Raw genomic sequence first — 14,576 nt, 5'->3', positions numbered from 1 at the left:
CGGCGCGCTCCCGACCCCGCCGCGTGCCCGGCAAGGCAGCCCCTCCCGCGAAATCCTGGAAGAGACGCCCCTTTTGCGCATCCCATCATCTTGGGGAACCACCCAGGTGGGACTCGGGCGCCTCAGGGGATGCGCTGCGTGAAGACCGAAGGACATCGGGAGAGCCTGCAGGATCAGGTCGGGCCCGTCAGGTGCAGCGCCCTCAATGGGGAACCAGCAAGCAGGATCCGAGCGCCAGAGCTCCTCTCCCGGGGCTTCCAGAAACGAGTATCCGGAAGCATCGCCATCGCCCTGTTTAGGGAAGTTTTTAATGTTTGATGTTTTATTGTATTTCAATATTCTGTTGTGAGCCGTGCAGAGGGGCTGGGGAAATAATAATAATAATAATAATAATAATAATAATAATAATAATAAATTTATTTATACCCCGCCCTCCCCGGCCAAGACCCTGCTCAGGGTGGCTAACACTGAATATAAATACAGTAAAAACATTAAAAACATTAAAAATAAAACTAAACTAAACAAAAGTTTATTAAAATGTAAGTTAGAATGCAGCTTAAAATGCAGCTTTGTTTTAGTGGTAGCCCATAGATCAAAGCCATAAGGGGAGAAAACGTCAAATATTCACCAGGGCCAACTATCCATGCTGGTCCTACAGGGGCCAGCAAAATGACCCAAGGGAAAATTTATATACAAATCCCATATATGGAGTTCCATAAAAAGGGGGGGGTTAGACTGAGTCCAGCCCAAAGTCCAGGCGGAACAGCTCCGTCTTGCAGGCTCTGCGGAAAGATGTTAAGTCCCGCAGGGCTCTGATCTCCTGTGGTAGGGCGTTCCACCAGGCTGGGGCCAGAGCTGAAAAGGCCCTGGCCCTGGTTGAGGCCAATCTAACCTCCTTGGGGCTCAGGACTTCCAAAGTGCTGTTACCTTAAGGTCCTCCGTGGGGCAGACCAGGAGAGGCGGTCCATAGATTCGATGGTCCTAGGCCACATAGGGCTTTAAGGTCAAAACCAGCACCTTCAACCTGATCCTGTACTCCACCAGGAGCCAGAGCAGCTGGTAAAGCACTGGGTGAATGTGATCCCGCAGCGAGGACCCCGTAAGGAGCCTCGCTGCGGCATTCTGCACCCCCTGGAGTTTCTGGGTCAGTCTCAAGGGCAGCCCCATGTAGAGTGAATTGCAGTACAGTCATACCTCGAGTTACAGACGCTTCAGGCTGCATTTTTTCGGGTTACAGACCCACTGAAACCCAGAAGTACTGGAACGGGCTACTTCCGGGTTTTGGCAGTTGCGCATGCGCAGAAGCACTGAAACACAACCCGCGCATGTGCAGACGTGCCACTGCGGGTTGCGAACGTGCATCCTGCATGGATCACGTTCGCAACCCAAGCATCCACTGTAATCAAGCCTGGAGGTGACGTCGCGTGGATCACAGTGGCCAGATCAGGGCGAGAGAGGTAAGGGACCAACTGCTTGATACAGCGGAGATGGAAAAATGCCACCTTTGCTGTGGCTGCAACCTGCGCCGAAGGTTACACCCAAGCTCTTGACTGAGGGCACTGGTAGAAGTAGTAGTAGTTTTTGTTGTTGTTGTTGTTTAGTCGTTTAGTCGTGTCCAACTCTTTGTGACCCCCTGGACCAGAGCACGCCAGGCACTTCTGTCTTCCACTGCCTCCCGCAGTTTGATCAAACTCATGCTGGTAGCTTCAAGAACACCATCCAACCATCTCATCCTCTGTCGTCCCCTTCTCCTTGGGCCCTCCATCTTTCCAGCACCATAATTCAAAAGCATCAATTCTTCGGCGATCAGCCTTCTTGATGGTCCAGCTCTCACTTCCATACATCACTACTAGGTAAACCATAGCTTTTACTATACGGACCTTTGTTGGCAAGGTGATGTCTCTGCTTTTTAAGATGCTGTCTAGGTTTGCCATCGCCTTTCTCCCAAGGAGCAGGCGTCTTTTAATTTCGTGACTGCTGTCACCATCTGCAGTGATCATGGAGCCCAAGAAAGTAAAATCTCTCACTGCCTCCATTTCTTCCCCTTCTATTTGCCAGGAGGTGATGGGACCAGTGGCCATGATCTTCGTTTTTTTGATGTTGAGCTTCAGACCATATTTTGCGCTCTCCTCTTTCACCCTCAATAAAAGGTTCTTTAATTCCTCCTCACTTTGTGCCATCAATGTTGTGTCATCTGCATATCTGAGGTTATTGATATTTCTTCCGGCAATCTTAATTCTGTCTAGGGATTCATCCAGCCCAGCCTTTCGCATGATGAATTCTGCATATAAGTTAAATAAGCAGGGAGACAACATACAGCCTTGCCATACTCCTTTCCCAATTTGGAACCAATCAGTTGTTCCATATCCAGTTCTAACTGTAGCTTCTTGTCCCACATAGAGATTTCTCAGGAGACAGATGAGGTGATCAGGCACTCCCATTTCTTTAAGAACTTGCCATAGTTTGCTGTGGTCGACACAGTCAAAGGCTTTTGCATAGTCAATGAAGCAGAAGTAGATGTCTTTCTGGAACTCTCTAGCTTTCTCCAGAATCCAGCGTATGTTTGCAATTTGGTCTCTGGTTCCTCTGCCCCTTCGAAATCCCGCTTGCACTTCTGGGAGGAGTAGTAGTAATAATAATAATAGTTGCAGACCTACAAACGTGCCCCCTCTCTGGCTTTGCAGAGGAGTGGGGCAGGACCCTCTGCTCCCTGACTTAGAGGTGCCCCCCCCCGCATATTCCGCTATAGTCTTCTCCCCAATGCACCCCATCCAGAAGAGAGCGGAGACGCCCCAGATCCCAGAAGGGGCAGCACTTGCAGAGCAGAGACAGCAGCCGCCCGCCTTCTCCTGGCAGGGAAGACCTTGGGAGGGCGGGGCTTGTGCTCTGGAGGAACTGCCAGCAGATTTCATCTCCTATCCTCTCTAGGACTCCAGCTCAGTTCCTTTTAACCCCTGGCAAGCCGAGCGCACCCTGCTCACCCCCGTCTCCCTCTCGAAAGCAGGAGCAGCCGACAGTGGGAGCGATGTGCAGGACACACACCCAGAGATGCTTTTTTGGGGGGCGGGGCGGCGGAGGAAACTGATGCACGAGCAAGTCCATAAGTGCTGCCTTGCCTTTTGTTCATGCACCTGGTCACTGATGCACGCCCATAAGTGCATCCATGTGTTTCTGCAAAGTACTACCTCACACACCAAAGCTCCACCTCCCTGTTTTTATGAATGGAACCCCCACTGCCTCAATGTAGCAATGCTACGGACACTTCCAATGTGAAGCGGAAACAACTAATTCATCGTATTTTCCTTAGGAAATCTTGTACATACGAATGAATGTCCTGGACTCGCTGGAGGCAGACGGGTGTGCCAGTCTGCATTTCTTAGTACTGAAAGTACTGATCTGATGTGTAGAGATTTTTACTATTCTGCTTAATTCAAGAGGGTTCTGGAAAGTTTTCTTTCTGTGTGAAGGAAACGGGCGGAAGGTTCTTGTCTGAGTTATTTCTTGTTTGGGAAGCTGAGTGCAGCAGGTTTAAACTGGTTCTGCTATCTTTCTGTCAAGGTCATGCTGACTAGAACAGGCCAGGAGGAGCCCGGCTCTCACTCAATTTCTCCTTCTGTGTATTTGTTCTGTGCCAATTCTGAATGTACAGTGGACACTCGGGTTGCGAACGTGATCCGTGCAGGATGCACATGCGCAACCCGCAGCACTCGCAACCTGCGTCTGCGCATGTGCGGGTTGTGATTCGGCGCTTCTGAGCATGCGCAAAGTGCGATTTAGCGCTTCTGCACATGCGCGACCACTGAAACCCGGAAGTAACCCATTCCTCTACTTCCGCGTTTCAGCGGTCTGCAACCTGAAAAAACGCAACCTGAAGCGTCTGTAACCCGAGGTATGACTGTATTGGATTTGTGACCATTATGCCTATTTGCCTTCAACAAAGCTCTGCTGGATGAAGTACAATTGCCTCTGGTCTATTTTTGGGGTCTGCATAGTGCTTTTTCCTCCTCTGGAGATGGCATGTCTTCTCCCAGGGGAAGAAGGCTCAGAGCCCAGAGGAGGAGTGATGAGCGGTCAGAAAGAGAAGAGGGGGCAGATGGGGGGAGTGGAGGAGGTTCAGGAAGCAGAAGAGGTTTAGTGAAGAGAGGGAGACTGTGGCAGAGAGCAGTGCAGAGGCCGGGGGGGGGGGGTAGGCAAGAGGTTGAGTGGAGGCAGGCTGGTGAAGAGCCCAAGGAGTCTCACTTCCTGCTGCAACCAGCTGCCCCCCCCCCGTTCTCCCAGAAGATGCAGAGAAATGAAAAGAGCAGAGCAGAGATTGGTTGTGGGCAGACGCGGTTTTCATCGGAGCAAGATTTGCGGGGAAGAGCTACTGCGACCACTAGGCCTGCGCTTAAAAAAAGAGTTAACTGTACCGGTACCATGTTTCTTTTAATTGATGACTTACACTTCAGATGAGGTACAGTACTGTGTAAAATGTTTTGTAAATGCTTTATTCTTTGATTTCTGAAATCACTCCTTCACGTGTGCATTATGGGAAACCTTTGTCTGCCATAGGGCCCTAAGTGCACAGAGCAATGCATGTCCAAACTGTCAGGTGAATGGAGCCCACCCGCCCTGTTGATTACCCTTGCGGTCAAGTTGAATGAAACTTGTGATAACTGCCTGGAACGTCAGTGTCTCATGTAAACTCTGTCTGGAAAGGTGAAAGTCTTGCAATTCACAAATGGTTTGATTGACATATTGTACTTTTGACTTGTCTGACCTGATGCAACCCCTCCTAATTTTGTGGTGTTTTTCTAGCATTTGCCTACGTGTCACTGACATTTGTAGGATGGGATTTCTTGCAAATAGAAATCTTTAAAAGCCAGAACACCAATTGTCTCGGGGATCTCCTTTCTTTGCTTTCAGATAGGTTGAGTCTTTGCCATGACAAATAAAATGATCAGAGCCTTAACAGCCCCCTTTGTTTTTTGGCCTTCTGTCTTTTTTCTTCTTCCACTCTGACCGAGGAACTTTGCTCTCTGCAAGGTAACCTCAGGTAAGTGGGCTGGCCCTAAAACAACCCCTTACTTTTTAGTAACAGGATCCTCTTTTCTTGGCTGGGTTCTGAGCTCTCTCTCTCCCCCCCCCCAAAACAGGAACAGAAGGAACAGCTTGCGGGGGGAAGGCTAGAACCAACTTTCAAGAGCAAGGGACCTCAAACTGGGACAACGTCCTTGAGGCTCAGAGGAGCTGCCTGTCAGGGAGTCTTGATAACAAAACGAGCGGAGTTTATTAAAGGAAGATTTGTTGCAAAAACAACAAAGTTCACCAGAGTGGCGAGTACAGCTGTCCATCCATTGATCAAGATGTCCGTTCTAAGGTGGGTGTTTCCGGCAAGGCCAGGAACAGCCAAATGCCTTCTTGTGACGTATTCTGTCTTGAAGACCACCCCCATACACCTCGACCGAGGGGAGAGGGGGTCAACTCCCACCTCTTCCTCATTCTCTGAGAGTTTACTTCCAGAAAACGGCTATAATCCTCTTGCCTTGTAGTTAACCCTCTCTCCTCCCGGCTCCTCTCTTCACTGGGAGCTAGCTGCAAACTTTTCCTGGGGTCTGGCTCATTCATGACACTGCCTGAGGACTCTCCAACAAGTTTGGCTATGTCACCCTACAAGAGGCCAATGAGTGGCTCAACAAGGATATCCCATCCCCCCCCCCAAGGTCTCCATGTCCCAGCCTGGTTTTCTTTCAGCCCCTCATCCTGAAGAGCCTGAGCAGTGGGTCCCACCTCCTACACTTTAAACAATGTGACGTATTTCATATATATTTGATACAAATCTATTCAGCTTACCTGTGTGTGGAAGGGAGACATGTATTGTAGCATGTTGTTGTTGTAGTTTGTATACAGCTCACTGCATGGCTCTGACAAGCCACTTTTGAGTTCCTATACCAATAATACCATTAATCTAGGAACTTTCACCACTTGGGAACTCAGCCAAGTTTTACTGCCTGTATAATCTGTTCTGAATGCTGTATGGAAAAACACAAGAAACTGACCTTTGGAGAGTTTGTAAGTAAACCCATTTTTAACTTACCAAGTGTGTGGTCTTTTCCTGTGTTGGGGAGATTTGGAATTCACAAGGGCATGTTCTAAAGATCTAGCAGCCTTCATTTCCATGCTTTACTTTGCTGCATATTTGGTGATTTAAAATCTCTGCTGGAGTTCTCTCACCAAAGAGTAAAGGTAAAGGGACCCCTGACCAAAAGGTCCAGTCATGGCCGACTCTGGGGTTGCGGTGCTCATCTCGCTTTATTGGCCGAGGGAGCCGGCGTACAGCTTCCGGGTCATGTTGCCAGCATGACTAAGCCGCTTCTGGCGAACCACAGCAGCGCACGGAAACACCATTTACCTTCCCACCAGAGTGGTACCTATTTATCTACTTGCACTTTGACGTGCTTTCGAACTGCTAGGTTGGCAGGAGCAGGGACCAAGCAACGGGAGCTCACCCCGTCGCGGGGATTCAAACCGCCAATCTTCTGATCGGCAAGCCCTAGACTCTGTGGTTTAGACCACAGTGCCACCCGTGTTCCTCACCAAAGAGTACTTGCCTCTAAGTTTGAGCTTGACATCCCAGGAATGACTAGGTATATAAGCTGCAACAGCAGCAAAACTGTGCCACCACTAAGAAGACCCCTCTGAGTGCTGCCAAGGCCTCCATCTCTGGCCTTTCTTTCTCAAGCACTGATCATACACAGATTATTCTGCAGGCTCCATGCTGAACTCTGCGCTCCCATCTTGTACCAGACATTTTTTCATCTACGACCCAAAGGTCTTCAGTCATGGGGATTGTTTCAAAGGGAACAAAGAGCTTCTGCACTGAACCAGGGTTTTAAAAGGCCCTACTAGGAATCGGCAGAAGGGTGCAGATGCTTCCAAATGAACAGGTGACATTGCACAGGTTAGTGCAGACAGAGCAAGTGTGTTTTGTCCCCCCCCCCCCGAGTCCTACTTCAGTGCAAGTTGAGTCAGATCAAGGCCACGTTGTCTGCAGCAATGCGGCTTCCCTTTCTAACTCGGTGTTCTTAGATACACACAGAAAAGGCAATAAATGGGAATGTAATGTGATTATTTGATGTGAACTGAACTTATCAAGGCTTGTGGGGCTGCAGGGGGAATTCCATGATGGACTTCCACCAGCCAGGCCTCCCTGCTGAAGCAAGCTGGTGGGCGGGGGGGAGGAGGAGGCCCTCCTGGCCTCCAGAAAGACCCTCATCCTAGCAAGAGCCTGTTCTCCCCTGGTGAGCTGCAGAGGAGAGGGAAGGATGGTCCGAGGGGAGGTGTGGAGGTAACGCTCCGCTTTGTGAAGGCAAACCTCGCACCAGATGTGCAACAGTATGTCAAGGAGCATTGCGCCTGCTTTCCCTGACCTTTTGCCTAGAAAACAGGTTTTGTCCTTTCACAATTTGTTTGCTAGACATATCGCTTGGCTGGAGCATGACGGGGGACGCAGTATCGGGGGGAACATCTGAGGGAAACACCTGCTGACACGTGTATTTGCTAACACTGGAAATGTGCTTAGATGGAAATACGTTAAGTTCAGGGTGGTTTCGCTACTGTTTCCAATTGTTGACTTCTGCTAATAAAAGAAGCCTCGGCAGAGCTAGTCGGCAGCTTGCTTGGCGCATGCCTGCCAGCTTGCTCCTGCACAGCTCACCTGCATCCAACCTCCCGTCGTCTCTGTTATTCCTACAGGGAGGGGCAGCCTCGGTTGACCCAGGCAGACAGGAGATGCCACTGGGCAACACAGCTAATGGCCGGCCGCCAATACAAAGGGAGCCCTTAGCCTTGAGCTGCAGCCCAGTAAGATTGTAAGAGCCAAGAAAGAGCCCACTGGAGCTGGCCAAAGGAGGCCCATGCAGTCCAGCATTCTCACAGGGACCAACTAGATGCCCTCATGGGAAACCTTCGAGTAGGACCCGGGCACAAGAGCCATTCTCTCCTTCTGTGGTCTCCAGCCACTGGCATTCTGGCATGCTTGCTTGCTTGGGAAAAGCCTTGCTTAAGCTCAGGGGAAGGGATCGCTGCTCTGCTGCTACCTATCAGTGAATAAACATTCCCCAAAGGCCGTTCCGCCCCCACCGCCTGCGTTGATGTAGATGGGAGCACGAAGAAGCCCAAGCCCTTGTAAATCACACACTTTATATTTAATATAGTGCAACAAAAATAGTTAAGAATGCAAGAACTTTTACAGATTAAAAAAATAGTTTTTAAACCATCTGATCTTAAAAATAGACAATAGTCGTGACGCTTAAAAGACAACCACGCTGGGCATTGTTCTGCGCCCGTCGCCAGGGCTCAGCACGCCTCTTAGGAGAAGCCGTCGCTCCTCCGAAGGGCTGCGTCTACGGGGGCCGCTCTCTCGCCCTCCAGGTCGACCACCGTCTTGCCCCTGGCAGGCAGCGCCACGCAGTCCTGTGGCAGCCCCTCGGCCAGCTTGGAGCCCGGCTGCGCCGAAGAGCCGCCCTGGCTGCCGTTGGTCTGGGAGCAGACGCTGCTGACCCTGGCGCCCTGGCTCTTGTGGGGGTTGGCGTAGACTTTGTACTTCACCAGGAGGATGAAGATGAAGACGAGGATGGCAGCCACAATGACGCCGCCGAGGATGATGATCATGGTGCCGCCCAGGAACTGGGCATGGAGGGAGTGGCACTGCCGGTACTCCTCCTCCGTGGAGAACTGCACGCAGCCCACCACGGCCGTCGCCGTCAGGAGTGTCACGCCGTCGTCGTAGACGGCCAGGACGCACAGGTCGTAGTCCCGCCCTGCAACCAGGTCGCTCAGGAAGAAGGACTTGCTGGCGGCAGGGATCATCCTGCAAGGGAAAGAGACACGGAGGGGGCTCAGTCCACAGCGCTAGCATCATGAACAGTGCGCCTTTGCCCCCGGGAGCGTGCAGAGGGCCGAAGGCACAAACTCAGGCAATTGGCAGAACTGGCCCTGTGGCAGGGGCCACGTTATGCCCGTTTTCTGCATTTGTCAGAACTCAAACCCTCAGTGTGGAGATACCTTTGGAACTCCCTGCCTGTTGACCTCAAGCAAGTCCCTTCACTGTAGGTGCCTTTTGGCGCCTGGTTTGGACAGATGCTGAGAAAGTGGAGGCGATTTTAATCTTTTTTAAGGATTTTAACTTTTGTATGCTTTAAAGCAGGCTTGAAGGTTTTTCTGGGTTTGGCTGTTTTACCTTCTTGTAGCTCATTTCACTTTTGTTAAACTATCAAGTGGTGCGTAAGTTTTATTACCTCCAGGACCGCCTCTTTCCGTATGAACCTACCCAGACCCTGAGATCATCTTCTGAGGCCCTTCTTCGTATGCCTCCTCCTTGAGAGGTTCGGGGGAGGCAACACAAGAACGGGGCCTTCTCTGAAGTGGCTCCCCATCTGTGGAATGCTCTCCCCGGGGAAGTTCGCCTGGTGCCTTCACTACACACCTTTAGGTGCCAGGCAAAAACGTTCCTTTTTAACCAGGCCTTTGGCTGACCTGATCAACATCCCATACCCTTTTAAAATGTGGTTCTTTGGGGGGGCTATTATTGGGTTATTGCTTTTATTTTTATTTTATAAATTGTGATCTTTTGTGTGAACCGCTCTGAGACCTCTGGGTACAGGGCGGTATATAAATTCAATAAATGAAATGATGAAAATAATTAATACTGACAACAAAGAGATGGGCTGACTGGCTGCTCTGGCAGCAGAAGGAGCAACTTCTGGTCCTTTTTCAGGCTGAGGTGGGGGGGGGCTTCAGAGCTCTGCCCTGGGACAAAGAGCAGGAAGGGAAAGCCCAATGGGGCGGTGAGTTTTCTGCTCCCCCTGTGCCCAAACTCGAGAGAGCCACCTCCCTGATCTTTCCCCTTGGGGAGACTCATAGAATCCTAGAGTTGGAAGAGACCACAAGGGCCATCGAGTCCAACCCCCTGCCAAGCAGGAAACACCATCAGAGCACTCCTGACATATGGTTGTCAAGCCTCTGCTTAAAGACCTCCAAAGAAGGAGACTCCACCACACTCCTTGGCAGCAAATTCCACTGTCGAACAGCTCTTACTGTCAGGAAGTTCTTCCTAATGTTTAGGTGGAATCTTCTTTCCTGCAGTTTGGATCCATTGCTCCGTGTCCGCTTCTCTGGAGCAGCAGAAAACAACCTTTCTCCACTCTTGTGGCTGCCCTCGCTGGCTGCTAATTCCCAATACATACTTATTATCTGTAGGTGATCTACCAATCTACCTTCCCACCTACCTAGCAATGTTTAATTGTTTTTTAAGGATTGCTTTCCTCCATGTTTTGAGCTCTCCCTATTTCACCCCTGTAAGTCACCTGGTGAGGTATAAATAAACATATGATAATATTAACCTGCTGGTCACAGCAAGCTTTATCCTGCTGCACTTTGCTTGCATTTTGTAAACTGCTCAGGTGCGTGACATTTCTGACACACCCTCCACCTCGAGCCCTGAAGGGCAGGTTGCCACGGAGTCCCCATCTGACTGAAAAGAAGCAAAGCAGCTCAATTCAAGCCAAGCCAGGCCAAGATTGTGTCCCCACAAAGTCTCTTCATGGTTGGAGGATGCATGGCAGCCAATGGATTGAGGTTGAATCCTGACAAGACAGAAGTACTCTTCTTGGGGGACAGAGAGTGGGCAGGCGTGGAGGACTCCCTGGTCCTGAATGGGGCAACTGTGTCCCTGAAGGACCAGGGTGCAGCCTGGGAGTCATTTTGGACTCACATCTGTCCATGGAGGTGCAGGTCAAATCCGTGTCCAGGGCAGCTGTTTACCAGCTCCATCTGGTACGCAGGATGAGACCCTCCCTGCCTGCAGTCTGTCTCGCCAGAGTGGTGCATGCTCTAATTATCTCCCACTTGGACTACTGCAATGCGCTCTATGTGGGGCTACCTTTGAAGGTGACCTGGAAACTGCAATTAATCCAAATGCAGCAGCTAGACTGGTGACTGGGGGCGGCCGCCGAGACCACATAACACTGGTCTTGAAAAACCTACATTGGCTCCCAGTACATTTCTGAGCACAATTCAAAGTGTTGATGTTGACCTTTAAAGCCCTAAACGGCCTTGGTACAGTATACCTGAAGGAGCGTCTCCACCCACCTCATTCTGCCCGGACGCTGAGGAAATGTACTGGGAGCCAATGTAGGTCTTTCAAGAAGGTAACTGGGTTACCCCTAAAGGGAGCCCCACAGAGAGCGCATTGCAGTAGTCCCAGCAAGAGATAACTAGAGCTTGCACCACTCTGGCAAGACAGTCCGCAAGCAGGGAGGGTCTCAGCCTGCGTGAGGAAAAGGAGCCTGCTCACCTGTAGACCAGGATGTCGTCAGCTGAGCTGTTATACTGGATCTGGAACATCCGGATCCCTGGGATGTGGTGCTGCGAAGGCCATTGGATGAGGGCAGAGGAGGAGGTCAGCTCAGCAACCACCACTTTCCTCTCTGGCTGGGATTTGGTTTCGTTGGGGAAGCTGGACTTGGCGGAGATGAGGATGTCCGAGGGGCCTGGCTCTGCTTCCTTATCACAGTTGGTGCTGTTTGCAAGGTGCGGGTAGGGGTTGACCACCAGCTCCACGGGGGCTGTGGACTCCCCCGCAGCGTTGGAGGCGATGCAAGTGAAGGTCCCTTTCTCCTCCACAGAAGCCACCAAGATGTCCAGGGTGCCGTTCTCAAAAGAGACGGTCCGGGAAGTGTTGGAGACCAGCTTCCCGCCTGGCGAAATCCAGCGCACATACGGCTCGGGGTCGCCCACCGCTTTGCACTTCAGGGAAGCCCCCTGGCCTTCCATGACCACCTGCTTGGGGGTCCGGTGCGTGATCATGGGCGGCTCGCAGACAAACTCCTCTTCCCGGATGGACCAGAAGTACTTGCCCATCAGCTCCGGTGGGGAGGCGCACGTCTCCAGGTCGTCCTCCCGCGTCAGGCGCCGCAGCCAGACGAGCTCGCAGTTGCAGTGCAAGGGGTTCCCCCCGAAGCTCATCACCAGGGAGGACAAGGGGAGCCCCTTTGGCTTGGCGTAGACAGGGATGCGAGAGAAGAGGGGGTCCGGGGGAATCTTCTTCAGCTTATTGGAGGTCATGTCCAGCCGAGCCAACTTGTGGAGGTTGGAGAAGACTCCCTCGGGGATGAAGTCTATGAGGTTGTGGTCTAGGCTGATGGTGTTGGCGTTGGACAGTCTCCCGATGGTTTCCCAAGGGACCTTCACCAGGTTATTGTAGGAAAGGTCCAGGTCCTCAATCATGTCAATGAAATCATCCAAAGACCCGGGGGAGATATAGTTCAGTTGGTTGTTGCTGAGGATCAAGTGGCGGAGGTTGACCAACCCTTTGAAGTGATCCTCGTGGATGTGGGTGAGTCGGTTGCTGTCCAGGTGCAACGCGTGAAGGCCCTTGAGGTCAAAGAATGCATAAGGCATGATCTGACTGATGGTGTTCCGCGACAGCGTCAGGTGGATCAGGCTGGTCATGTTGGCAAAGTCCCTCCTCCGCAGGGCGGTGATGAAGTTGTCCATCAGCCGCAGCTCCGCTGTCCGCCGGTCGATGCTCGGAGGCACAAAGAGCAGCCCCGTCTTGGTGCAGAGGATGGTGAAGGAGGGAGAGAGGCTCTGGCACATGCAGCGCGTGGGACACGTGGTGGCCTTCACCACGGAGCTCATAACCAGGAGGGACAGGACCAGCCTTTCCATGGTAAGGTAAGCAGCACACCTGGGAGAAGAGGAGAGGGCCAAGGGGACAGAGGGAGGGAGGGAGGAGAGAAGGGAGGAAGGAAGGAGGGAGGGAGGGAGGGAGGGAGGGAAGGAAGGAAGGAAGGAAGGAAGGAAGGAAGGAAGGAAGGAAGGAAGGAAAGAAGGAAGGAAGGAAGGAAGGAAGGAGAAGGAAAGCAAGAGAGAAAAAGGAAGGAAGGAGGAAATTCGTATCAAGGCTATTAGTATATTAAAGCAAAAGTTGACATCAGATCACTTCCTGGTGCAACTGGACTTCTCTGCGACCCATCCCCTCTGCAGGGAGGTGGGACCAATTCGGATGGTCCGCCCCCGCCACTTAATGGATCCAAATGGTTTCCAGAGAGTGGTAGGGGATGCTTTATCCCATGTTGATGGCCTTTCAGCTGATTCCCTGGTGGCCCGCTGGAATGTGGAGTTAACCAGGGCTATTGACTGTTTGGCTCCGAAGCGCCCTCTCCGATTGCATGGAGCCCGGACAGCCCCGTGGTTTTCCACGGATCTGAGGGCAATGAAACAATCGTTGAGACGGCTAGAGCGCCGGTGGCGGATAACTCATTCCGAATCTGACCGGACACAGGTTAGAGCTCAACGTCGAGCCTACCAAGTGGCGATAGCGACGGCGAAGAAGAATTTCTTCGCCGCCTCTATTGCATCTGCAGAAAACAGCAGCAGGAGACTTTTTCAGGTGGTTCACAATTTAGCGGAACCACCTGCAACATCGGGGCCCAGTACGGGCCACATGTTCTCCTGCAATGATTTTGCAAAGTTTTTTGCAGATAAAATCGCTCAGATTCGGGAAGAAGTAGACTCCACCGTGGGAGCAGGGCCGGGGCGGGAGAGTGCTAGAGTTCTGTCTAGTCAAGTTGAGTGGGATCAATTCCAATCTGTTACCTCCGAGGATGTGGACAGGCTGCTTGGACGAGTGAAACCAACCACCTGTCTCCTGGATCCTTGCCCATCCTGGCTTATAAAAGCTAGCCGGGAAGGACTGGGCGATGGGCTTCGTGGGGTGGTGAATGCTTCCCTCCGTGAGGGAGCCTTCCCAGACCCGCTGAAAGAGGCGGTTATTAAACCGCTTCTTAAAAAACCATCTTTAGATGCGGCCACGATGGCCAACTATCGCCCAGTCTCAAATCTTCCATTCTTGGGCAAGGTGATTGAGCGAGCGGTTGCCGAACAACTCCAGGCACGCCTGGAAGAAGCGGACCATTTGGATCCCTTCCAGTCGGGATTCAGGCCTCATCATGGGACTGAAACTGCCTTGGTCGCACTGGTTGATGATCTCCGGCGGGCTAGGGACAAAGGTGAGAGCTGTTTCCTAGTTCTGCTGGATCTCTCAGCGGCGTTTGATACCATCGACCATAACATCCTTCTGGACCGTCTTGAGGGGCTGGGAGCTGGGGGCACTGTCATACAGTGGTTCCGCTCCTTCCTCCTGGGCCGTGTTCAGAAAGTGGTGGTGGGGGATGAGTGTTCAGACCCCTGGGCTCTCACTTGTGGGGTGCCTCAGGGTTCTGTCCTCTCCCCCATGCTTTTCAACATTTACATGCAGCCGCTGGGAGAGATCATCAGGAGGTTTGGGCTGGGTGTTCATCAGTATGCGGATGATACCCAGCTCTACCTCTCTTTTAAATCAGAACCAGCGAAGGCGGTGAAGGTCCTGTGTGAGTGTCTGGAGGCGGTTGGAGGATGGATGGCGGCTAACAGATTGAGGTTGAATCCTGACAAGACAGAAGTATTGTTTTTGGGGGACAGGAGGCGGGCAGGTGTGGAGGATTCCCTGGTCCTGAATGGGGTAACTGTGCCCCTGAAGGACCAGGTGCGCA

General features: G+C 51.9%; 1 protein-coding gene across 2 annotated transcripts in view; it reads right to left on the bottom strand.

Moving 5' to 3' along the window:
- Window positions 1-8,164: 8,164 nt before the first annotated feature.
- Window positions 8,165-14,576, bottom strand: part of LOC128420166 (leucine-rich repeat and fibronectin type III domain-containing protein 1-like protein) — a 68,144-nt gene continuing 61,732 nt past the window's right edge. For both annotated transcript variants that reach the window (XM_053401691.1, XM_053401692.1), the window contains exons 3-4: window positions 11,336-12,730; window positions 8,165-8,851 (exon numbers count right to left, since the gene is read on the bottom strand). In XM_053401691.1, coding sequence (XP_053257666.1) covers window positions 8,350-8,851; window positions 11,336-12,711 — 1,878 coding nt within the window. In that variant the 5' untranslated portion in view covers window positions 12,712-12,730 and the 3' untranslated portion in view covers window positions 8,165-8,349. The remainder of the gene's footprint in view (window positions 8,852-11,335; window positions 12,731-14,576) is intronic.

Source organism: Podarcis raffonei, chromosome 8 (genome assembly GCF_027172205.1).
Source record: "Podarcis raffonei isolate rPodRaf1 chromosome 8, rPodRaf1.pri, whole genome shotgun sequence".
Lineage (NCBI taxonomy): Eukaryota > Metazoa > Chordata > Lepidosauria > Squamata > Lacertidae > Podarcis > Podarcis raffonei.
The sequence above is the reverse complement of the archived record's forward strand: the minus strand, read 5'-3'. Positions and strand labels throughout refer to the sequence as shown.